Genomic DNA, 26,369 nt, shown 5'->3' with positions numbered 1-26,369 from the left:
CTAGGTCTCAGACACTGTGTTTCTCGTGTGCTGGCAAGGAGGCGTGCCCAGCACACATATTCACATTACAGGGGCAGAGAGCATGGCTCCACCTTAGGAGGGTTGGAAGAAAGACAGTCAATCAGTCTTGTGGGATTGGCTGGGATGATTAGAGGCAGGAAGATGGACAAAATTACCTCTTGAGAGCCTTCCAATTCTACCAATCTCAGCTTTTTCTTTAGTTATTCTTTTAACCCTCCCATGAAAACTGTCATTAGAACTACTAAAATAGGCTGGGCATGGTGGCTCATGCCTAGAATCCAAGATTTGGGAGGCCAAGGCAGGAGGATCACTTGAGGCCAGGAGTTCAAGACCAGCCTGGGCAACATAGTAAGACCCTGTCTCCACAAAAAAAAAATAAAAAACTAGCCAGGCATGGTGGCACATACCTCTAGTCTCAGCTACTTGGATAGCTGAGGTGAGAGGATTGTTTGTGCCAAGGAGTTTGAGGTTACAGTGAGCTATGATTGTGCCCATGCACTCCAGCCTGGGTGACAGAGTGAGGCCCTGTCTCTGTCTCTAGAAAAAATGAACTACTAAAATAGCCAAATTGACAGGTTTCACTTCTTTCCTATATCATGAGATGTAAACAAATCATGAACTGGGAGGGAGGGAAAGAGCTGCAGTCTTGGGGTGATCCGCGAGTTTATAGTCGCTCCTGACTCCCAGTCCACCCAGCAAGAACTGCCCAGGGGTCGAAAGTCACAACCATGAGGGAGGAAAAGAAGCCCAAAGAACACAGGCCCTGAAGGGCCCCCATGGAGGTGGGAGTGTCTTACCTTGGTATAAGACAGCAAATCCCTGGGCCTGATTGACACGGTCAGAGAAGAAATACAAGATGACGAAGTCCAGGGAGACATTGAAGGACAGGGGCGGGCGGCTCCTCCCGTGAAAGCGGGCCAAGACGCGGTGGGTGTAGCCATCCAGCAGTTCCACCATGTCCGCCGAGTCCCTGATGTCGAACAAGGGGAAGCTGAAGTGGATGCGGGAGGCCCCTGGAACCCGAATGGTCCAGTAGCAGACCCTTCCCGTGGCGTAGGTGTCGGGGAAGTCGGGGGAATAGACCACGGAAGTCATGGCTGAGTAGTTCCCACCGCAGGCGCCAACGAGAGCTGCAGGAGACAAAAAGACACCAGGCCTTCAGGCTGGGCGTCCGCCACAGGGCACGCTTCCAACGCCAAAGCACACAAGATGCTTCCTAACAAACAAGATCTCGTTTGGCATATTGTTTCTATCTGCAAAGCTAGACTATCTTATGTTTCAGGATTGAGTCACAAAGTGAATCGCTTAAACCCTGGACAAATGACTGTGGAGACTTTTTTTTTGCCCAGGAGACCTTAGAATTAGCACAGCACAGTGGTGTGGCCTAGGCTGGGGCCGGACTGGAGTCGGAGAGTCTGGATTTGGGCCTGGTGGGGTCAAAGGATCCCAGGGGCCGCACTTCACTTGCAGGCCTCTCACTTCTCTCGGTTTCGAGGCTGGGGAGACCACCTCCTGCTCCTGTGTCACACAGATGTGCCAGGGCCCGTGAGACAAAGCACAGGAGCCACTCAGGCCTCTTTGCAGGGGAGGCACTTGGGGAGGTAAAGTCATCAAAAAAGAAGGGCTTTCCAGCCGTTTGGGCATCTTCAATACCTTAAAGGTGCAATGAGGGGGGGCACTTGCATTTTTCAAGTGGGAAACTGTGGCTGAATGAATGACTTTCTGCAGGGGGGAAACACACTAGATTCTGGTCGCTCTGTGTTGAGCACTTGATTTCTCCGGACTCTCATTTTTGTTGTTTTTTTTTTTTTTTTGAGACAGAGTGTCACTTTGTTGCCCGGGCTAGAGTGAGTGCCGTGGCATCAGCCTAGCTCACAGCAACCTCAGACTCCTGGGCTTAAGCGATCCTACTGCCTCAGCCTCCCTAGTAGCTGGGACTACAGGCATGAGCCACCATGCCCGGCTAATTTTTTTGTATATATATTTTTAGTTGGCCAGATAATTTCTTTCTATTTTTAGTAGAGACGGGGTCTCACTCTTGCTCAGGCTGGTCTCGAACTCCTGACCTCGAGCGATCCACCCGCCTCGGCCTCCCAGAGCTAGGATTACAGGCGTGAGCCACCGCGCCCGGCCCGGACTCTCATTTTTGATCAGCAGGTTCTAGGCAGGAGACACAACCACTTCCTGTCTCACATGGTGAAGTATACACATATTGGAAATGAAAATCCTTGGGGAAAAGCATAGGGCTGGGATTTAAAAGCAAGCATTGGAGGCGTTCTGCTTCCCTTCAGGATAGAGCATGCAACAAAGGAATGCTGCTTTCATTCTAACAAGAAAAGCTCAAAACTCAGAAAGCTGAGTTCTCATGACAACCAGGAGAACTTAATTCTAAAAAGTAAGACACCCCTCCAAGGAGAGTCAGGTCACGAAAATGGTTTCAGCTTTGACAGAGCACAGGTGACAGCCATAGGATTGGGTAAGAAGAAAGCAGCTAAAATTTTAACAAATTCTTAAAGGCTGCGTGTGGGCTGGCCTGTCAGTTTAAGACAGCTGGGAGCCCCAGATACAAGGCACGATGAGATGAGCGTTTGCACTCACTTGCAGGCTGTTCTGCACAGGCCTCCAGCCAGTGCTCCCAAGAGTGACTGGGGTCGGGGAGCAGACCAGAGTTCCCCTTGGTGGCACAGGTATGCTGGAGGTGATAGGCTGCCACAGGGGGACAGGCATGAAATACTGCCCACTTCCCAGGACCCTCCTCTCAAAAAAAGTAAAGGTCTTCAGTGGCTGGGGAAGGGACAGCAAACCCCCTGCTCCCAGTTGCCATCGGAGAGAGGTAGAAGGAAAACCTGTTTGCCTCTGGGGGAAGGAAATACTTCCTGCCAAGGTAACCAACCAGGGAAAAATCTGCTTCTGGGGGAAGAGCAGAAGCAAAAGCCATTGTCCCCTGGTTGTCTTGAGCCCTCTTGGGCCCAGGATCCTGCACCCAGTGCAGAGGTCTGCTACCCTTGGGGGAGGGGCAGGAAACTGTCTCTTCCCCCAAATCCACCAGGCAGTGTTTTTATGCCAGGGAGAGAAGGGGGCGGGCAGGAATGCTGAAAAGGCCTATCCCTGTGGCCCAGTAACACATCCTATCTGAGACTGAGTGAGGGACAGGAGAACCAAGAACCCCCGACCTCACCAATGCATAGCACCAAGTAATGAGCAACAGTGGTTTACCATTGAGGGAGGGGACAGAGGGTGGAAAAAGAGCCCCTCCCTGGCACAGGCATGTAGGAGCTGCTCCAAGCTTTGGGTGGAACAAGAACACTGAAAAAAATCCCTGGTCACCCCAGGCTCCACACTAAGCACAAGGTAACAGCAGCCCATTGCTGGAGGAATTTGAATCCTGGTGTGCATCTGAAACAACAAAACCTAAATCCAGCTCAACTACTGACAGATGGGCTCAATCCGTACTCTAAGCAGACCTGCCCAGGTGTAAATACTATTCACTTCAGCCTCTGCTGTTCTTCTATATGTAGTACATGGCATTTGATAAAAAATTACAGCACAACAAAAGCATTTTTCCCCCTTAGTGGTGCGTGACATAATGTTGCACCTCACAACTGATGGCATCTTGGAGTCTATGAAGTACAATTCCTAACGTGGTCCCGGGAGTCAGATCCTACCCATCCTTAGACCCTCAGTCTTCTTCACAATTGATCTCTTCCCTTCCCACGAAAATATTAATATAAGTTCCATGAGGGCAGGATCTTTATCTGTGGAAGCTTGAGCAAATTACTGAACTTTTGTGAGCCTCAATATTGTCATCTGGAAAATAAGGATAATAGTGCCTGCTTCATAGCATTATGAGAATTAAGGGAGATAACTATATAAAGTGCATTATTGGCACAGAGTCCTGTGAGTGATACGTGTCCAACTAATGCTACAAAGTAGGGCCCAAGCCAGATGACTGACTCTTCCCTTCAGAGCCTAGAAGCCAAGGGAGTCCCAAGAGGCCAGCCTGGGCAGTCCCTGCAACCCACTGTGGCTCCAGCCTACCTGCCCAATCTATTTGGTTCTGTGAACTCAATAAATTATAATCCTGGGGGTGGCAGAGGCTCGGAAGCCTCCACCAGTGCTGTATTCACACATAGTACACAACTCACCTCAGCGGCCTGTGTGAGGCCCAGATTAGAGCCACACTGGTAGTGGGGCCTGATGTTTTGGGAGACAGAGACTATTACCTTGCCCTTTCTTACCATCTAACTTTTCCTCCAATCTCTTTGGAGAGACATCTTTTTTCCCCCCCGAGACAGTCTTGCTCTGTCACCCTGGGGGCTTAGAATGAAGTGGCATCATCATACCTCACAGCAACCTCAAACTCCTGGGCTCAAACAATTCTCTTGCTTCAGCCTCCCCAGCAGCTAGGACTATAGGCACAAGCCACCATGCCCAGCTAATTTTTTTTTTTTCTTCTGTTTTTAGTAAAGGTGGGGTCTCGCTCTTGCTCAGGCTGGTCTTGAACTCCTAAACTCAGGCAATCCTCCCGCCTTGGCCTCCCAGAGTGCTAGGATTACAGGCGTGAGCCACCACACCCAGCCTGGAGAGACATCTTTACCCTTCTAAATCATGGGACAGTTTGTAGTCAGCACTTCCAAAGTGCTCCGCCTTGTCCAACGGATCATAAGGACTTCCATGAGGCAGTACTCAAGCTATTTGAACTATTTAACTCTCTAGTAGATGAAACTTTATAGAGATTGTTCCTACAGTGCTGCGTCTTATACCGTTCTCTGCAGGGTAGGGTGGTGTGAGTTACAGAGCTGGCTCCTGTCAGGGTCCTGCCAGTCCACACACATCAGAGCTTCTGAAGGCTAGAGCGGGCAGCCTCTCAGAATGCCAACCTTCTCAGTCCTTGAGTGAGTGCAAGCCGGAAATGGCAGCTTCAGAAGGGCTGCATAAGGGGCCAGTCTCATAATAATCAGAACTGGCATATTTTATTCGTTCACATACTTCTAGAGCATAACACTTGATCAGTTATTATGATCTATTTTATTATGGTTAATTTTTTTAATGGTGAACCTGGGTTTGAGTCCTGGCTCTGGCACTCACCAGCTTGGACAAATTAATGCATCTTCTGACCCATAGTTTTCTTATTAACTGGGACGTTGCAAGGAGCAAACAACATAAAATATACAAAAGCACTCAGCATCAAGCCCAGCACACAGCAAGCACTCAATAAACAGCAACTATTTTCATTATCACTTTAAAAATTCATTGTAGTGTACCTTTGTGTGAGGACCAGTACTGTCTCCTAGATGTATTTCTAGTACTGAAGATGATACTTAGTACATGACTGACTTTAAACCAAATTATTTCCATTTGATACCTCCAGTAAAGGCACTAGACTAAATAAAACATAATTCTATCAGCTACACAGCAGATGTCCAATAAAAATGTGTTAAATGAATGAAAGACTGTCATATAAAAACTATATTCTATTTCTTATTGATGGAAAATCCACCGTTTTAACCATTTTAAAGTGTAAATGTTCCTCAACTTAGAATGGGGCTATGTCCCAATAAACCCATCATAAGTAAAAAATATCATAAGTCAAAAGTGCATTTTTTTATTTTTTAATATATTTTTTTAAGAGATAAGGTCTTGCTCTGTCTTCTAGGCTGGAGTGCAATAGAGTGATCATAGCTCACTGCAGCTTTGAATTCATGGTCTCAGGTGATTCTCCTGCCTCTGCCTCCCAAGTAGCTAGGACTATAGGTACACGTCACCATGCCCAGCTAATTTATTTTTATTTATTTACTTATTTTTTGTAGATATGGGGTCTTAGTATGTTTGCTCAGGCTGGTCTTGAACTCAAGCAATTCTCCTGCCTTGGGCTCCCAAAGTGTTGGGATTACAGGCGTTAGCCACCTCGACCAGCTGAAAATGCATTTAATACCCCAATAAATCTATTGTACAGTTGAAAAATCATAAGTTGACCATTGTTAAGTCAGGGACAATCTATGTACGATTCAGTGATATTTAGTATATTCACAGTGTTCTACAACCATCACCACTAATTCCAAAACATTTTCATCACCCCAAAAAGAAAATCTGTATACAATTAAGCAGTTATTCCCCCTTTTCCCCCTGCCCCCTGGCCCTTGGCAACCACAAATGTGCTTTGGATTTGAATTGCCCGTTCTGGACACTTCACATAAATGGAATCATAAAACATGTGGCTCTTTGTGTCTGGTTCTTTCATTTAGGAGAACTTTTCGAGGGTCATCCATGTGGTAGCATGTGTCAGTGCTTCGTTTCTTTTTATGGCTGAATAATAGTCCACTGCATGGGTTTACCACATTTTGTTCGTCCATTCATCAACTGATGGACATTTGAGTTGTTGACACTTTTTGGTTATTATGAATAAGGCTGCTGGGTCATAAGGTAACTCTGTTTCATGTTTTGAGGAACTGCCAGACTGTTTTCTAAAGCAGAAGCACCAGTTTACATTTCTATCAGCAACGTATGAGGGTTCTAATTTCTCCATATCCCCACCAACACTTAGCTCCCATTTTTTAATTAACACTACATTCTATTTAAAGGAGAAAAACAGGTAGCGAACCCACACACCCTGCTCCTGTTTCCTTTCCAGTCCCATGGCTTCTTGGCAATATAAGCCCCAGCAAGTTATTTATCCTCTCCATGGCCCAGGGTTCCCTTCTGTAAAATGAGAGTAATCGTAATAATGCCTACTCCAGATGGGTGCCAGGAGGACCCAATGTGATAATTTATGGAAAGCCTTAATACATGCTAGGTACTCAAGAAATGTTTATTTCCTTTCTTCCTTCACTTAAGAGTATACCAGGCATTCTGTTAGCTCAGCAAACATACTCTCCTGGGTTAGGGTGTCAAGGTGGATAATCTTACAATAATGGACTCTCAATGAAAGGTTAAATAGATGAGCAGTGCATAGTTATTCGCCAACTAAACATTAGTAAGTTTCCTTAATCATTAGCCAAGGTTCAGTCTTCAGCCATAACAGAGGTACCAAACTAGGCATTTGTCTGGACATAACAGGATGTATAGGAAGCAACTGGCCATCTCCAATGGCAACACTTAGCTAAGATGACCAACAACTGACCACATGAGTTCTGCTCGCCCATCCTTCCTCCTTTCTCCTCCTCCAAATACACACACACTTAGACAATGTCTAAGCTGTAACCTGCTAAAGGCTCAGTTATAAACTTGGGCTAGGTTTTGTAGTCACCATGTGGAGTGGTTGAATTGTGTTCCCCAAAGAGATAAGTCCTAACACCTGGTACCTATGAATGTGACCTTATTCAGAAATAGGGTCTTTACAGATGTTACTGAGTCAAGATGAGACCATACTAGATTAGGATAGGCCCTAAATTCAATGACTGGTGTCCTTTTAAGGAAACACACAGAGACATAGACATACACAGAGACAGACACACCCGGACAAAAACAGGAAAAATGGCCTGTGAAGAGGAAGCGATGCAGCTACCAGCCAACAAACGCCAAGGATTGCTGGCAACCGCCAGAAGCTAGGAAGGCTTCCCTGGACCTTTTGGAGGGAGCGTGGCCCTGCCGACACATTGACTTTTAAAAATTGATTAATTAATTATTTTTAGAGTCAGGGTCTTGCTCGGTCGCTGAAGCTGGAGTGCAGTAGTGCGATCATAGCCCACTGTAGCCTTGAACTCCTGGGCTCGAGAGATCTTCCTGCCTCAGCTTCCCAAGTCGCTGGGATTACAGGTGTGAGCCACTGCACCCAGCATAACGTTGGACTTCTAGACAAAATGTGTGAGAATAGATTTCTGTTGTTTTAAGCCATCCAGTTTGTGATAATTTGTTTTGGCAGCCCTGGGAAACTAATATACTATAGGACATTTCTGGTCCAAACTGAGCTGCCCTGCCTGGTTGAGATGTCATTAGTGGTTTAGATCTTCTCTAGCCTAATGACCAAAAAGATACTATAGATATAATATGGTATTTCTTGGTAATATCAAGTCTTTTCTTTTGTCTGCTTCATTTGCAACTAACTCCTTTTTACCATCTTAAAATCTGGTGCCACTTTGGTGCTATGACTCTCATAAAGTCTCACTACCACTGAGTGGTTACGGGTACAGTCAATGAGAAATCAGGTATTCGGTGGTTAGAACATGGCACTGGAGAGATCACCGCTCCGGATCCATACCCCATTCACAACACACTCTGCCCCCAGCCAGTATCTTGCAAATCTGCCAGTTCAGAGAGGAGCTGGTTCAGGGCAAACCCAATGCTAGGCCTGGAAAAACAACACACAGTCCGATATAAATCCCAAATGCCTAAAAGAAACACTAAAAGAGCTTGGAAATTATATTGAAGCAAGGGGATATCAGAGCTGACACTGAACAGTTGTATCAGTGTCTTTGTAAAACTGGACAGTTTATCTTTTCTAGGCTGTCTTAGCATTTCACTAGCCCACGTCGCTTCAGACAAATTGGCAAGACTGTGGCTAATCACTTGTTCAATGTCTGCCCTTCTTCCTAGATGGCAGGGACTGAGTCTTCATGCTCTGTGCATATTCCCAGGGTCTTGTCAGTGCCTGGCCTGTGGTAGGTGCTTTGTAAGTATTGCCAAGAGAATGAATGAATAAATGGAAAGGAAGGAGGGTGGGCAGGCTTATTGCTCTGGTCCAAGGGTTCCCGTGCCTTGGGCAGTGATGGGCACAGGGCATACTCACTATCAAAGAGGATGATCCTGCCATCGCCACCACAGGGCTGGGAGTGATCCCCGAAGCAGACGCTGTTGCACTCGGTACCGGCCGCCTCCCCGTACTTCCAGTAATCAGCATTGTTTCCACAGAAGCAAGCATAGCCTGACTCCATCCCAGCAAACTGCCGTAACACAGAAGCAGCACATGGTAAGCATTATCAGGGGTGTCAGGTGGCCCGAAGGAACCTGGCAGGGTCAGTCCCCAGCAAGCAATCAGCCTCATCTTCCCAGACCACCCTTCCCCTGGGACCTCTCCCTTTTCCTACGTCTGCCACACTTAACTCCAGGCTGACCAGTAACTACACACCACCAAAGTCAGTGAGCATCCCTTTTTAATGTTTGTGTTTCTGCTGTGCTTAAATAAGTTTTAGGGGGGAGAAAATCTCATAAACTCGAAATATGCATAGTAATAACAGCTAAATATTTTATCGACTATTTACTATGTGCCAGGTAGTAAGGGTTTTATAGCTAATTCTCAAAGCAAACTCATCATAGGCCCCATTTAAAATTTGTATTTTTTCATATTATCACATAGTATTTTGGTATATAGTTCTACAAATGTTAACACTTGTATATACTTGTACAACCACCCACACAATCAGGATATGGAACAGTTGCATCATCCCAATAATCGTCCTTGTGCTATTGCTTTAAACCTCACTCCCCCATAACCCCTGGCAACCACTGACCGGTTTTCCATTACTATAGTTTTGTCTTTTCCAGAATGTCACATAAATGGAATCATATAGCATGTATCTTTTTTAGACTAGTTTCTTTCACTCAGCGTAGTATCTTTGAGGTTCATCCAAATTGGTGTGTGTATCAATAGTTTGCTCCTTTTCATTGCTGAACAGAGTTCACTGTATGGATGTACCACAGCTTGTTCATCCATTGGGCTGTTTCTAGTTTTTCATGATTAGCGCATGTTTAACTTTATAAGAAACTGCCAAACTTTTCCAGAATGACTGTACCATTTTATGTTCACAACAACAATGTATGAGAGTCCCAGTTACTCCATATCTTTGCCGCACTTATTATTGTCAGTATATTTTATTTTAGCCATTCTAATAGCTGTGTAATTGTATCTCACTGTGATTTTAACCACATTACCTAATGCTCATGATGTTGACTATCTTTTCATGTGCTCATTTGCCATCTGTATACCCTCTTTGTGAAGTATCTGCTCAGGTCTTTCACTCATTTTTAAATTGCATTGTTTTGTTTTGTTTTTTACTATTGGGTTTTTAGAGGTTTTGTCTCTTTTTTAAACACATTGTGGGTACAAGTCCTTTGTTGCATATGTGATTTGCAAATATTTTCTCCCAGGCTATAGCTTGTCTTTTCATTCTCTTAAAATTATCTTTCACGGAGCAAAAGTTTTTCATTTTGGGAAAGTTCACATTAAAATGTATCAATTTTTTCTTTTTATGGGTCATGTGTTTGGTGTTATCCCTAAGAACTTTTTGTCTAAATCCAAGTCATGAAGATTTTCTCCTACATTTTCTTCTAAAAGTTTTAAAGTTTTACATTTTAGAGCTAGATCTAGAACCAATTTTGAGTTCAGTATGTCGTCTTTCATGTTTGAGTTCTTTCAATTAGTATAATGTTTGGGAGATTCATCCATATTGTTGTGTGTATCACTATGTCTTAATATGTCATTTCTTTTTACTGAGTAGTATTCCACAGTTATAGACATACTATAAATTGTTTATCCATTCATCAGTTAATGGACATTTGGGTTGTTTACAGACTGGAGCTATTATGGATGATTCTGCTATGAACACTGATGTGTAAGTCTTTGTGTGAGCTAGACTTTATCTTGAGCAAATATCCAGGTATGGTATTGCTAAGTTGTGAGACAGATGTACATGTAACTTTATAAGAAACTTTGAGGCTGGGCACAGTGGCTCACACCTGTAATCCTAGTACTCTGGAGGCCGTGGCAGGAGTATTGCTTGAGCTCAGGAGTTCAAGACCAGCCTGAGCAAGAGCAAGACCCTCGTCTCCACTAAAAACAGAAAAATTAGCTGGGCATTATGGTTTGTGCCTATAGTCCCAGCTACTCGGGAGGCTGAGGCAGGAGGATTGCTTGAGCCCAGGAGTTTGAGGTTGCTGTGAGCTAGGCTGACACCATTGTACTCTATCCAGGGTGACAGAGTGAGACTCTGTCCCCCAGCAAAAAAAGAAAAGAAAAGAAACTTCAAGATCTTTCTCCCAAGAGGCTGTACAATTTTACATTCCTACCAACAGTCTATGAGAGTTACACTTGCTCCATCCTTGCCAATTCTTACTATTTCAGTCATTCTGGGTGTATAGTGGTATCTCATTGTGGTTTTAATTTGTATTTCCCTGATAACTAGTGAAGCTGAGCATCTTTTCATGTGTTTATTGGCCATCTCTATATATTTTTTTGTGGGTTCTATGTCTGTTCAAATCTTTGCCCATTTTTTAATTGAGTTATCTTATTATTGAGGTTTTAAGAGTTCTTTATATATTCTGTATACATGTCCTTTATCAGATATATATTTGGCAACTACTTTCTCCCAGTGTGTGGCCTGCCTTTTCATTTGTTAATTCTATTTTTTCAAGATAAGTTTTTAGTATTGACAAGTTCATTTTGCCAATTTTTTCTTTTATGGTTTATGTTTTTTGTGTCCTATTTAATAAATCTTTGTCTAACTCAATGTTGTAAGACTTTGATAGAGTCCATATATATAGATGGCCAATAAACACATGAAAAGATGCTCAGCTTCACTAGTTATCAGGGAAGTACAAACTTTTTCTTGAAGTTTAGTAGTTTTAGCCCTTTTTAAAATTGAAATGTAATTCACATAACATAAAATTCACCATTTTAAAGTGTATATTTCAGTGGTTGTTAGTATATTCACTGTGTGGTATAACCACCACCACTATCTCATTCCAGAACATTCATCACCCTGAAAGAAACCCTGCACTGATGAGCATTTAGTCCCAATTCCTCCCACCTCCCACCCTCTGGCAACCGCTAACCTACTTTCTGTCTGTATGGATTTGCCTATTCTGGACACTTCATATGAATGGAATCATACAACATGTGGCCTTTTGTTCCCGACTTATTTCACTTAGCACTTAGTTTTAAGTTATGTCAGCAAAATGCATTTCCATCTTTATCTTTTTCGATTGTTCCATAGACACAGAGCCATTACCTTGAACCTCTGACTCCGGCAGAAACTGATGCAGGTTTGTATGGTGAGTTTGTTGGACGTTTTACTGGTGCCAGTCAGAGGAGGTGGGTTTCCATGATCCTTGTAGCAGCCAAGGTTTCCAGGCACTACAGAAAAAAGAAAAACAAAAGAGTTTCACAACATCTGGCTGTGAAACACCCAGAAGTAAAAGCAATTTGTGCCAGGTACTTTTATCTTGGCCAATATTTCCAGTGCTGAGGTTCAAATAAATAACGAGGAATCAGCTTTAAAAATGGAAGCCTTAGTGTCCTCTGTTAAATACCATGTTTTTGTTTTATTATGAAGAGTATGTGAGACCCATGTCCATCTTTAACCTTAAGACTTTTTTTTTTACCTGTTCAATATTGATAGGATTTAGTATTGAAGAGAACTAAGAATAATTTCCTAAAAATACAGAGGCTACGATATGTAAATTATGTTTCAGAGTCACTAGAAAACAGGAAAAGCCTTTGGAAGCCCATTATCCTATACCTTGTACCTAAGCCCCTTGTTCCTTAAAACATTCCACTAGTGGGTTTCCCCAAGGTCTTTTGGTGAGTGTATTAGTTTCCTGTTGGTGCTGGAACAAATTACTACAAACCTAGTGGCTTAAAAGAACATAAATTTACAATCTTTTAGTCCTGGAGATCAAAAGTACTAAATGGGTCTTATGGAGCTAGAATCAAGGTGTCAGCTGAGTTGAGTTTCTCCTAGAAGCCCAAGGGGAGAATCTGTTACTTGCCTTTTCAATCTCCGAGAAGCTGCCCGTATTCCTTGGCTTGTGGCCACACCATTCCACCCTCTGTTTCCATCATCATCTCTCCTCTCCTCCCTCTGTTTCTGTCGTCATATCACCTTCTCTGACTCAGACCCTCCTGCCTCTCTAAGGACCCTGTGATTACACTGGTCTCACTTGGATAATCCAGGCTAATCTATCCCAAAATACTTAATTTGATCACATCTGCAAAATCCCTTGTGCCATCTAAGGTAACATATTCACAGATTCTGAGGATTACAAAGTAGACAACTTTGAAGGGCCACTATGCAGGCTACCACTGTGAGCATATTAGTGTTTGACAACCACCACATATCAGATGGTTGGGACTAGTAGAAAAAGCTGTATCTGAGAATAAAGAAACCTAAATAGATGTACCAACTACAGTAGACAGTTTTCAATGATGGACCTCAATGATCCTGCTAGGGAATGAATGTTTATATGCCCCTGTGACATTAGAAATAAACATTTTGCTCTGCCCCTGGTTCCTGGCACAGGGCTACTAACTCTTTTGGAATTTTCTTGGTGATTGGAGCATCTTTGTTCTAATGAGGCAACTCTTGGTGGGCCCCTGGAGAGCTTCCATGTGGGGGCTGGTCACAAGAAAGACTAAGCCATGACTAGAAGGTTGGAACTTTCAGTCCCATTCTCCACATCCTGCAGGGAAGGGAGAGGACCCAGAAATTGAGTTAATATTAGGTTATTAAGTATGGAATGTCTGATTTGTTTTTTTTTGAGACAGAGTCTCGCTCTGTTGCCTGGGCTAGAGTGAGTGCCGTGGCGTCAGCCTAGCTCACAGCAACCTCAGACTCCTGGGCTTAAGCGATCCTACTGCCTCAGCCTCCCAAGTAGCTGGGACTACAGGCATGTGCCACCATGCCCAGCTAATTTTTTCTATATATATTCTTAGTTGGCCAGATAATTTCTTTCTATTTTTAGTAGAGACGGGGTCTTACTCTTGCTCAGGCTGGTCTTGAACTCCTGACCTCGAGCGATCCACCCGCCACAGCCTCCCAGAGTGCTAGGATTACAGGTGTGAGCCACCGCGCCCGGCCGGAATGTCTGATTTTCTTAAGCATTAAGTTTGACAGTTGATATCTCTGACAGTTCACTTTAACACTTCTTGATTTGTTTGTTTTTTATTGTGAAGGTACATCCTCGCTCTTTCAAACACACATTTTGGCTTGTGATTATCTTTCACATTTTTTTTTAGAGCAATTTTTGTGAAACCATGGATAAGTCAAAAATTTGGGGTTATTTTTGAATATGAGTTCCGTTGTGGAACCAATGCAGTGCAGACAGCTTGAAATATCAACGAAGTGTTTGGGAAGGATGTGCCCAATGAATGCACAGTGCATCAATGGTTTGAGAAGTTCCATTCTGGTAATTTTAATCTTGAAAATGAGCCACGTGGGCAACTTGAGACCAAGGTGGATAATGATGAGCTGAAGGATGCAGTGGAAGTGAATCCATCTCAATCTACACATGAATTAGCAGCAAAGTTTGACATTATTATTCCAACAATATTGGACCATTTGAAACAAATGGCAAGGTAAAGAAGCTGCATGGATGGGTATCGCATGAATTAAGTGAGTGTCATAAGAGAAATTGTCTCGAAGCTTTCCTTTCTTCGCTGTCACGACAAAAAGGCAAACCATTTCTACACCATATTGTTATGTGTGATGAAAAATGGATCCTTTTTGACAATTGCAAATGTTTGGCACAATGGTTGGATAAAGATGAAGTGCTGAAACACAGTCCAAAACCGAATATGCATCAAAAGAAGCTAACGGTGTCTGTTCGGTGGTCCAGTACTGGTATTATCCACCATAGCTTTATGAAACCTGGTCAATCACAATTACAGCAGATGTCTACTGCAATTGGACGAAATGATGAGGATGCTTGCAATTAAGCAGATGAGACTGGTCACTAGGGACAGGCCAATCCTCTTGCAAGACCATATGTTGCAAAAAACAACGCTGTTCAAACTACAGAAGCTGGACTTGGAAACCCTGTGTCATCCACCGTATTCACCACACCTTGCACCAACTGATTACCACTTCTTTCAGGCTTTGGACCACTTCTTGCAAGGAAAAATATTCCATTCTCAACTAGCTGTGGAAAACACCTTTCAAGATTTCATCGCCACTCACTCTCCAGGCTTCTTTGCTGCTGGCATGAGCAACCGACCATTAAGATGGCAAAACCGTGTTGATAGTTTAGGCACATACTTTGACTAATTGCATTGCTTCTTGTTTGAGATACAATAAATTAAACTTTTGAGTCAAAATCATACATTTCATATTTAACAACCTAAATAATAAATCATGCTTATGTGATGAGCCTCTATAAAAATCCCTGCAAATGGGATTCAGACGCGATCGGGCGTGTTCAGGGTGGTGTGGCTGTAGACTAAAAGATTCAGAGCTGGATTCAAAGCTTCCAGATTGGTGAACACATCCCTGTGCCAGGTGTGGCGCACTGCACAAGAACAGAAACTCCTGGGCTCGGGACCCTTCCAGATCTCACCCTATGTACCTTTTCATCTGTCTGTTCATCTGTATCCTTTATCATATCCTTTATAATAAACTGGTAAGTGTGTTCCCTGAGTTCTGTGAGCTGTTGTAGCAAATTATCAAAACTGAGAAGAGGGCTGTGAGAACCCCCAATTTGTAGCCACATGGGACAGAAGTGTGAGCAACCTGGGGACCCACTACTTGCAACTGGCATCTGAAGTGGACAGCAGTCCTGTGGGACTGAGCCATTAACCTGTGGGGTCTGCACTAACTCTAGGTACTTAGTGTCATAATTTTATTGTAGGGTACCCAGGACATATCTGGAGAGTTGGAGAATTGGCTGGTTTTGGTAAAACCCATTCATCTGGTGTCAGAAGTATGTGAATGTATAGGAAAAAGGGGGTTTTCCTCTATTGCCCTTCAAAATTCATATGTTGAAGCCTGAATGCCCAATGTGAAGGTATTTGGAGGTGGGGCCCCTGGGAGGTAAGTAGGTTTAGATGACGTCCTGAGTGTTGAGCCCCCATGATGGGATTACTGCCTTTATGAGAAGAGACCACAGCCCTCTCTCCCTCTCCCATATGAGGACACAGCAAGAAAGAGGCTGGGGGGCAAACAAGGAAGAGGGGCTTCATCAGATAGAGTCTCACAGCACCTTGACCTTTAACTTCCCAGCCTTTAGAACTGTGAGAAATAAATGTCTATTGTTTAAGCCACCCAGTTTAAGGTATTTTGTTATAGCAGCCCAAAGTGCCTAAGACAGATCCTCCTTCCTGGTATTCATGCCCTCGTGTAATCTCTCCTTGAGTGTGGGCTGCACTGGTGACTTGCTTCTGACCAATAGAATGTGGCAATGCTGGCATGGTGTCGTGGCTCACTCCTGTACTTCTAGCACTCTGGGAGGCCGAGGCGGGTGGATCGTTTGAGCTCAGGAGTTCAAGACCAGCCTGAGCCAGAGCAAGACCCCATTTCTACTGAAAATAGAAAGAAATTAGCTGGGCAACTGAAAATAGAAAAAAAAATTAGCCGGGTATGGTGGCACATGCCTGAAGTCCCAACTACCTGGGAGGCTGAGGCAGGAGGATTGCTTGAGCCCAGGAGTTTGAGGTTGCTGTGAGTTAGGCTGACACCAAGCTGCTCTAGCCCAGGCAATAGATCAAGACTCTGTCTCAAAAAAAGAAAGAAAGAAATATGGCAATGTTGATGGGATGTCACTTCTGTGATTAGGTTAGGTTACAAGACACTGTGACTTCATCTTGCTAGCAGACTCTCTACTGCCTTTTTGGCTTGTGCCCTTCTATGAAGCCTGTGCCACGTCAGAGACCATGTGGTAAGGAACTGAGAGGGTGGCCTTCAGCCAACAGCCAGTAAGAAACTGAGAACTTCAGTCCAACAGTCCACAAAAAAACTGAATCCTACCAAGAACTATGCGAAGCTGGAAGTGGATTCTCTCCCCGTCAAGCCTTCCGATGAGACTACAGCCCTGGCAGCTACGTTTATTCAGCCTTGTGAGGGACCTCGAAGCAAAGGATTTGGCTACGTCATACCCAGATTTCCCAACCCATAGAATGTATAAGACAATAAATATGTGACATTTCAATCCACAAAGTTTTGGGATAATTTGTTACACAGCAATAGATAACTAATATACCTTATAATACATACTAAATATATGGTTAGAGAATGAAGGAATAAATTCATTGTGGGTCATAGACAAATCAATCTCGGTGGATTGATTTGTGTTATCAATCTCTGTGGTCATCTGTGTTATTGATTTCTGAATCACTTCACTGTCAGTTGAAGCTCTTTCCCTTTCTCCATTTGTTCCTTATGGTTTGTATAACTGAAACTGTAACAAGTTACGAATGAGGCCTAGTTCTAGAAGCAGGTTCTAGGTCAGTTGAGAGTTACGTATTATCTAATTCCAAAGTGACAGTCATATAGACTCTTAGATTGTACTTTTCCGTTATGTTTAAGATGGGGAAAATAGCACAGTCCAGTTTAATATGCTTTATGTCCACATTAGTCTTTGGGCATACAAAGTACACGCATGTATGTGTATGTAATATACGTACACACACACACACACAGACACTTTTTGATTTCTTCCACCATCTAACCAGCTGGTTTTACATTGGCAGGAAGTACCTCTGTTAACCCAAAGACTCACCCTTCCCCCTCCAAGCCAAGCGGTTACCTTTTTCCCTTGCGTCACACATGGTTCAAATATAACAAATGTGGCTCACCACACTAAAGTTAAAATGCATCCTTCGGAAACAAACCAAATCTCTATAGTAGCAAATGTAAACAGAAAAGCTCTAGGCAGTAGGAGTCCAGTGTTCGGTGGGGGCCTGGCTTGGGAATGTCTGGGTTTTAGGGTTTAAACAATTGCAGTGAGTCAAGCATCTCCAGTCAGGAGCATGTGCTATAAACTGAGTTTGTTACAGGGACTTTGCACATGGAAACCTGAGCCACTTAATGGTTCTTAGTAAGAACTACTTGGTCATGATCTTCTTGGTCATTTATACTGATTTTTGTCTCATTTATTCCATTAGGCTCACAAGTAAGCATGTTATTATGTATTACTTTACAGAGAGCCCAAGGCATATAATCGTAAATGTTAATGTTAGACATAAATAAGGCCATGGGTTGCATTAATGCAGCTGGAACCTATAAACTTTATTCATAACAAAACAGTGAACAAATCCAGGCAGCTCATGTTCGAAAGAGGAAGTGGGGTCCCGAAACACACCATGAGGGGGATCACTGGGAATCGGACCGCAGCCTGCTACTGTTCTAAGCCATTTGAGTGTCGATGGCCTGAGGTATCATCCTTGCCCCCAAAGTGAATCACTTGCCAAACTGTCAATTCCTCCTAAAACATCACACACATCTGCTCATGCCTCTCCATCCATGCTGCCACTTTCCTAGTTCGGGCCATTGTCCCCTCCCACTTAGTCTACTGCATCAGACTCCATCTCTGTTTCTAGGCTTACCCTACTCTAATCTAGTTAGTACACTGCAATCAGAATAATCTTTACTGTGCATTCCAGACGGAAGGAATAGCAAGCACAAAGGCCTAAGGCAAAAATGAGGTTGGCCTTTGCAGAAACAAAAAGAAGTGAGTGTGACCAGTGACAGAGAAAGGGAAAAGCAGCAGCAGCTGGAGAGGTAAGTGCAGCCCTGCCTAAAACCCTCAAAGCTCCCTGGCTGCCCCTCAGGGTAAGGCGCAAACCTCCTCACATGGTACCAGGGCCTTGCCCCATGTGTGCTGCTCTCCTTCCCCTCTCCTGCCGATATGACCTCTCTCTCTACCCCTTCGCCCATATTCTATAAGAAGGCTACACTGTACTGTATTGGCAAGTCTCCCAGCTACACCTTGCCCTCTCTCTGGCCTCTGGGTTTTTTCACGTGATATTCCTTCTGCTTAGAATACTCTTTCTTTCTTAAGATTTCAGCCTGAGCATCATTTCCCCTGGGAAGCCCCATGGCCCTCCCATCCTCCCCACTCTACCCCCACCAAGAAAAGAGCATTATGTGCCCCTGCTGTGTAGTCCTATGGCAGTCTAGGTTGAGTCTGATTCTAAACACCAGTTTACTTGTCTCTCTCCACGATCAACCATGAACAACTTAAGGGCAGGACTGTATCTTCCTCACACCACTGTATTCCCAGCGCCTGGAATGGTCCCAGTTACATAGCAGGTGCTGTAGGACTATGTGCTGAGTGAACAAGCATGTCCTGTGTCACCTGCTGAAATCATGGGGTAAATAGGTAAAGGTACATTTGAGGCAGCAGTGAATGAACAGGGTAGAGTAGAGGTGAAAAGCAGAGTTGATCTGCATAACAACATCCACTTAAAGCTAGAAACTTGGTTTTGGCTCCTTTGGGCTCACTGTCTTCTTTGGTTATCTAGAAGCATCATTCTAGATAACTAAGTTTCCCATAAAGATTAACTTTAAAACTTAAAATTTTATTGTAATCATTTTGGATGGAACCTTCTAAAACACATCAGATATTTCTTAAACTAATTTAACGTAATTTAACCGACTTGAAATATTTCTTGGTAACTGGAGGTCATCAATTGTACTTCACCAAAATGGCCTTAGACTGGTGTGCTTTTTTATGTTCTTGTGTTTGACTTTAATCGTTCATTTGTCTCATTGGTTGCTGTCTTCGTCAGCTTGGGCTGCTATAACAAAATACCATAGGTGACTTAAACAGCAGACATTTATTTCCCACAGTTCTGGCGGCTGGTAAGTCCAAGGTCAAGGTGCTGGCAGATTCGGTTCCTGATGAGGGCTCTCTTCCTGGCTTGCAGACAGCCACCTTCTTCCTGTGTCCTCACATGGCAGGAAGACACTGAGCTCTGGTCTGTCTACCTCTTCTCATAAGGACACTAATCTCATCATGGGGACCCCACACTCATGACTGCATCTAAACCTAATTACCTCCCAAGGGCCCCATCTCCAAATATTATCACATTGGGGGTTAGGGCCTCAACACAAGAATTTGGGTAGGGACACAAACATTCAGTTCAAAACAGTTGCTGTCAAGGCTGCTAAAACTTCAGATCACTGGAGCTGAAAGGGGTCTCAGCATCTCCTTCTTACTAAAGCCGGTGCCTGTAGCCTTTGCTTATCCTCTTCTTAATTTGCTGCTTCTCAGGCTTAGAACAAAACTCTGGAGGAAAAATAAGAATGGGCCGGGCGCGGTGGCTCACGCCTGTAATCCTAGCACTCTGGGAGGCCGAGGCGGGTGGATTGCTCAAGGTCAGGAGTTCGAGACCAGCCTGAGCAAGAGCGAGACCCCGTCTCTACTAAAAATAGAAAGAAATTATCTGGCCAACTAAAATATATATAGAAAAAATTAGCCAGGCATGGTGGCGCATGCCTGTAGTCCCAGCTACTCGGGAGGCTGAGGCAGGAGGATCGCTTAAGCCCAGGAGTTTGAGGTTGCTGTAAGCTAGGCTGACGCCACGGCACTCACTCTAGCCTGGGCAACAAAGTGACACTCTGTCTCAAAAAAAAAAAAAAATAAGAAGAAAAATAAGAAGGAACAGGTTCTAAAAGAGGGAAGGCCTTTGCGCTCCCCTCTTTCTGCTATCCATATTGTAGCTCAGGAGTTGGCTTTGCTCGCTCAGTTCAGAGAACTTGGCAATATTCCTTAAGGGCACTGATGGTATCATCATTTGTCTGGGAGCAGCTGGCATTTTGTAGTGAGACAAAGCCTACGGTAGATTCTGGCCCCTCCATCATGGCCTTTCTAAGCTCAGTTTCATCAATAGTGGAATAAGAAACAATGCAGACCTCAAAGGGTTTTTGTGAGAAATAAAATGAGATAGTGTAAATAAAGTGAATACCACAAGGCCTGGCAGCATAATATGTGCTGGATAAATGGTGCTTATTATCATTATAGATAATAAGGCTTTCGTCATTCACCAAACGAGAATAACTTGCTTAGTAATAGAAAAATAAAATAGCATTGATTTAAAAGACAAAGCCAAAGGCAGCCACCTCAGCAAATGGTTTGATTCTGGATATTAAAATAGGAATCTCTTACATCTGCACAGCATACAGTGCATTTTCACAGAAGTCCTCGCACATGATGACTTTGCAAACACGTCACTCCCTCCACTCTGTGCGCCATGGAGGAAGCCTCTGAGATGGCAGTCAGCCTCTGAGGCTGCCGCTGCCCTCTGACTCGTCCTGGAAAGTGTGGCTCGAAGTCTTGCTGGACAAGACACGTCATGTCGTCTTCAAAAGCATTACTGGTCAACTGCGTGGATTTCCAGACTGTGTCCCACCCTTAGCTCTTCCCAGAAGCAGGGAGAAAAAGTCAATTTGAAAAAGGATATTTGTTCTCGAATTCTTTCTTACTTTCAAGGCCACTTTAAAGTCCTTGTGGCTTGGTCATGCATTTTTCCTCTTACCAAAGAAGCTTCAAAACTTTCAATTTTTTAAAAAATCATCTTAACATACAAATGGACCCCTGTTTGCCATAGTTGAGGCTTCAAAACTCATGAGAATTAATTACCAACATTTAGATATTCAGGGTTGTTGACCAAGACAAAAATTTTAGAGTTGGCTGAGGGGAGACGGTCTTCCATTCAGATTAACCCAGGAACTATTGTTCTTTTACTATCACGAGGAACTGTTGGGAAGCAACTGTTAGCAGGCTTACTAAACACTTGTTACAACTCACTACAACGCAGGCTTCACTGTGAAGGTGCCACACATACCTCCACCGGGGCCTCCAGCGCTGTCAGCCCTTCTCTGAGATCCACCCATCACCCACGGCACCTTCTCAAAGAATCAGTTCCTGTAACTACTGCTGGTTGGGGTCAGATCATAGGACCCCATCCTCTGGCCACAGCTGACTCACACTGGGGCCACCAGATTCTTTCTCCCAGGAAACTGGAATCAGGATCCACTCAGTGAATTGCAGGCACCGGAATTGTAGGAATCTGTCAAGTACCAGTTGAGGCAACCAAACTCATGTTTGGGCCATGTGAGTGGATGAGCAAGCCAATTCTACTGGTCCACAGTGAGGAAGAATAATGGTCGCCAAGCTGAGAGAGAGGCAGAGAAGGGAGATGATGTGGCCCCAGAGGGAGACGGTGACAGTGCATGTCTCCTTTTTAGGTTCTTGGGACACAGAGATTGGGTTCTGTGACATACCCCAATGCTCTTTCAATAAATTCTTTTTGCTGAAGTTAGCTTGAGTAAGTCCTAGTCCTGACAACCAAACAATTCCTGTCAAGGACAGAAGGCATGCCCATCTTGGTAAAAGTTCAATTTGAATACAAATCTTCAGATGGTAATTCACATAAGAAGCAGCCCTGACTGCTACTATGTTTTCTACTCCACTGCTCTGACTAAATCTGGGATATTCGCTTTAGGAAACCAGAAGCAAAGTTTTGTCTTACATTTTAGAAAACTCTTCCCACAGCTCTGTAGAACTCCTTTTATTTTTTTTCTTATAAGTAAAATCTGCTTCTTCAGAAATGATGCAACTCCTCTGCCTGTTTTAAATGTCATCTAACCCATCTTCTGCCCAGAGGACCCCACATTGGTGCCTCATTAGCTGATTTCTCCCCCCATGGGAACAAGAACTAAGTACAACTGAGTTGATGTCACCGGAGTCCTGTTAGAGGAGCAACTAATATAAACACATCTTTGAGAGTATTGATTGGTTACGTGTGGATTCACCCACACTCTCGGGCCCATAACCATATGAGCACACTGCACCCTGTCCCGGCCATCTGTAACTTCTGGGTCCAAGTCCTTATCACAATATAGCCCCACTCTACCTCTGTAACTTTATTTCTAAACATAAGCTTCCTTCCAGTCATTCTGATTCTTCAAACAGCCTTTTTTTTTCTTTTTTTTTTTTTGAGACAGAGTGTCACTTTGTTGCCCGGGCTACAGTGAGTGCCGTGGCATCAGCCCAGCTCACAGCAACCTCAGACTCCTGGGCTTAAGCGATCCTACTGCCTCAGCCTTCCTAGTAGCTGGGACTACAGGCATGAGCCACCATGCCCGGCTAATTTTTTTGTATATATATTTTTTAGTTGGCCAGATAATTTCTTTCTATTTTTATTAGAGACAGGGTCTCACTCTAGCTCAGGCTGGTCTTGAACTCCTGACCTCAAGCGATCCACCCGCCTCGGCCTCCCAGAGCTAGGATTACAGGCGTGAGCCACCGCGCCCGGCCCCAAACAGCCTTATTCATGCCTCTGAGTCTCATGTCAACTCACCCAAATAAATAAATAAGCACAGCTTTTTCTTCCTCTCTGAAATTCTACCCTTAGGGGACAGTAGTAAGAGCTACTAAGGATCCTGACCCCATATGGCCAGGATGTATCACAGTGGCAGTTCCCTTCTGGTGGGAGTTCCTTCTCTTTTGTTTTTTTGTTTTTTTGTTTTTTGAGACAGAGTGTCACTCTGTTGCCCAAGATAGAGTGCCGTGGCGTCAGCCTAGCTCACAGCAACCTCAAACTCCTGGGCTTAAGCGATCCTCCTGCCTCAGCCTCCCGAGTAGCTGGGACTACAGGCATGCGCCACCATGTCCGCTTTTTCTCTATATATTTTTAGTTGGCCAGACAATTTCTTTCTATTTTTTTAGTAGAGATGGGGTCTTGCTCTTGCTCAGGCTGGTCTTGAAATCCTGACCTTGAGTGATCCTCCTGCCTCGACCTCCCAGAGTGCTAGGATTACAGGCGTGAGCCACCGTGCCCGGCCAGTTACTTCTCTTAAACTTATTTTCTGGTGATTTAGCACAATAGATAGTACCCAAAGGAGGCTCTAATAATTTCTCCACTCCCTGTACATGTGTGTTGCTCCCACTTTAAGAGTTGGAATCAGTTCCCCTCCTTCTTAAATCTGTGCTGGCCTTGAGACTTGCTTTGATCAGTAGAGCGTGGTGGACTTCTGAGTTCATTCCCTAAGAGGACTGGCAGCTTCTGCTTCTTCTCTCTTGGAAGCCAGCCACCATGTGAGACGTCTGAATGCCCTGCTGTTGAGAGAGGTCACCGGGTGGAGGACTGATCTTGATCTTGAACGTCAGCAGAGCTCCCAGCTAAAAGCTACCTGACTGAGGTAAGAGTAACAGAAGAACTGCCCAGCTGACGCTCCCCCAAACCACAAAACTGGGAGAAATGATAAACTATTTTTGTTTTAAGTTACTAGGGTCTGGGGTGGCATGCTATGCAACAACAAACAACCAAAACACCTCACTCAATCAAAGATCAGTCCAAGTTCAAGAGAAATACAGCTGTGTCTCTGGGAAGAAAAGCTCAGTTTGTTGACTTGGAGTTATTTTTTCAGGGACACCACAAATATCCCAGGCAAGGAACCACAGACTCATCTTTTACTCTTCCTGCTGTTTCATCCCTTATATATTGCACTTGTCATCAAGTTCTGTCTTCTTTCTAAATGCATCTTGGACTTAACCCTTCTGGTGCTGTCTCACTGCTGCCATTCTAGCTTAGACTTTTATCCCCTGAATTTGGAAATCTACTCATCCTCTCCTCCCCAAACTTCCTTCCTCCAATCCGTCCTGTAAATGACCCTGGATTTGCCTTCCTAAATTAGGGCTTTCAGCATGTCAGTCCCACCTGATCAACTCTGGCTTTCAAGGCCTGACCTGGTTGCTTTCTGTCCCCTCCTCTGCTCCAGCCAACCTGGCCCCCAACCCACCCACAGCCGGTCCCGTGCCCGTCCTCCAAGCCTCTGTCGTGCCGTTCCCTGAGCTGGTGTGTCCTAACCCATCCAGGCCCCATCCGCTTTTCTCCCAATTTCCACGATCTTTACTGACTCCTCTTGTCTTCAAAACCTCACAGCTCTCTACCTCATAATTCAACACTTGTTTATATAATTGGTGCTAGTCTCCAAATTTCTCCTATTTATAACTCAGATTCCTAATCACATCATAAGACTGAGAGGCTGTTTCTCACATTTATGTATGTTCCTCATAGACTGGTGTAAAGATTTCAGTAAAGCCATCCTTATTGATCTGAATGATTTTCCCTTTTTAAGTCACTGGTATGCTTTACACAACTGTGCTTCAGAACATTTTGTATCTGTTGCTGAACTAATGTCCATTTGGTTCAGAAAGTCTATATTTTTTTACAGAAAATTAAATAATATCCACTGCCAAAATCCCAAAATAATCAAGTACACGTCAGATCTGAAACCATAAAACTGCATTATAAGAACAAATGTGGGGCTTCTTGTGTTCCCTGAGTCTGGTGCCACAGCAGGCCCGAGGGAATGGCCATCACGGCAGCTGAGGCCTGGTACCAAGCCCCATGGTCAGTCAGATTCAAAAGATATGGACAGAAATAAAAAGCAGATTAGGAATAACATATCCCAGGAATTAGATGACAGGAACATGCCAATGATAGTCCATTTCCTGGGGAAAAGACAATACCCCAATACCTGCTGCCGTGTGCCAGGCAGGGCTGTGTGCACTTCATTCGTTTACTTTTCAAAATAACTCTGGAAGGAACAGAAGAGGAAACCAAGGCACAGAGGAGACTCATTTTGCCTAAAGCTATTAAGTGAATAATGATTCAAACCTAAGTGGGTGGGACTCAGATGTCCACATTCTTTCCACCAGCTTGCGTGGTCTCTTAGGGAAGAGATATGACTTCACGGCATCAAGAAAGAATATTTAGGGGGCCGGGCGTGGTGGCTCATGCCTGTAATCCTAGCACTTTGGGAGGCTGAGGCAGGCAGATTGTTTGAGCTCAGGAGTTCGAGACCAGCCTGAGCAAGAGCGAGACCCTGTCTCTACTAAAAAAAAAAAAAAAATAGAAAGAAATTAGCTGGACGACTTAAAATATATAGAAAAAATTAGCCGGGCATGTGGCGCATGCCTGTAGTCCCAGCTACTCGGGAGGCTGAGGCAGGAGGATCGCCCGAGCCCAGGAGTTCGAGGTTGCTGTGAGCTATGCTGATGCCACGGCACTCACTCTAGCCCAGGCAACAGAGTGAGACTCTGTCTCAAAAAAAAAAGAAAAAAGAAAATATTTAGTGAGCACCTGTTACAGCCTCCACTGTGCTAGGTGTGAAGGAAGATTACTGAAATACATGGCTCTTTTTAGTGGCTACCAAGGAGAGGCTTGAGCAGGTAAAAGCCCCATAAATTCTATCAGCACCCCTCCACAAATAAACATACAATCTAAGTAGCACGAGGGTGCCTGTGATGCAAATGCAGCCTTAATAGGAATCCTCGAGCCCCCCCCTCTTTTCTTTATTTTTAAATGGAGTCTTACTGTTTCCCAGGCCAGCCTTGAACTCCTGAGCTCAATCAGTCCTCCTACCTCAGCATCCCGGCAGCTGGGACTACAGGCACACACCACTGCACCCAGCCCTTTCTAATTTAATCTCTCCTTCACAGAAATTCCAGAGCTACCCCTGTTCCTGTCTTTGAACAGCTTAGTCTAGTTGGGAAAATAAAACCACTCACATAAAGTGAGAATAAACAATATTGCAACAGGATTCTGACAAGGCTAATTTGGGCAGTCTAAAAGGGTTCAATTAAACGAAAACATCAAGTAATTGTAACTCAAAGACAGAGGAGGTAAAAAAATC

The 26,369-nt window shown here is 44.2% G+C and overlaps 1 protein-coding gene across 5 annotated transcripts in view; it reads right to left on the bottom strand.

Annotated features, from left to right (window-relative positions):
- The window catches only part of KREMEN1 (kringle containing transmembrane protein 1), a 62,198-nt gene that overhangs the window by 8,640 nt on the left and 27,189 nt on the right, over nt 1–26,369 (bottom strand). For all 5 annotated transcript variants that reach the window (XM_045534386.1, XM_045534384.1, XM_045534385.1 and 2 more), the window contains exons 4-6: nt 11,964–12,088; nt 8,747–8,900; nt 819–1,151 (exon numbers count right to left, since the gene is read on the bottom strand). In XM_045534386.1, the coding sequence (XP_045390342.1) occupies nt 819–1,151; nt 8,747–8,900; nt 11,964–12,088 (612 nt within the window). The remainder of the gene's footprint in view (nt 1–818; nt 1,152–8,746; nt 8,901–11,963; nt 12,089–26,369) is intronic.

The sequence above is a fragment of the Lemur catta genome, chromosome 21 (assembly GCF_020740605.2).
Source record: "Lemur catta isolate mLemCat1 chromosome 21, mLemCat1.pri, whole genome shotgun sequence".
Taxonomy (NCBI): domain Eukaryota; kingdom Metazoa; phylum Chordata; class Mammalia; order Primates; family Lemuridae; genus Lemur; species Lemur catta.
This window is presented reverse-complemented; position numbering and strand designations above follow the sequence as displayed.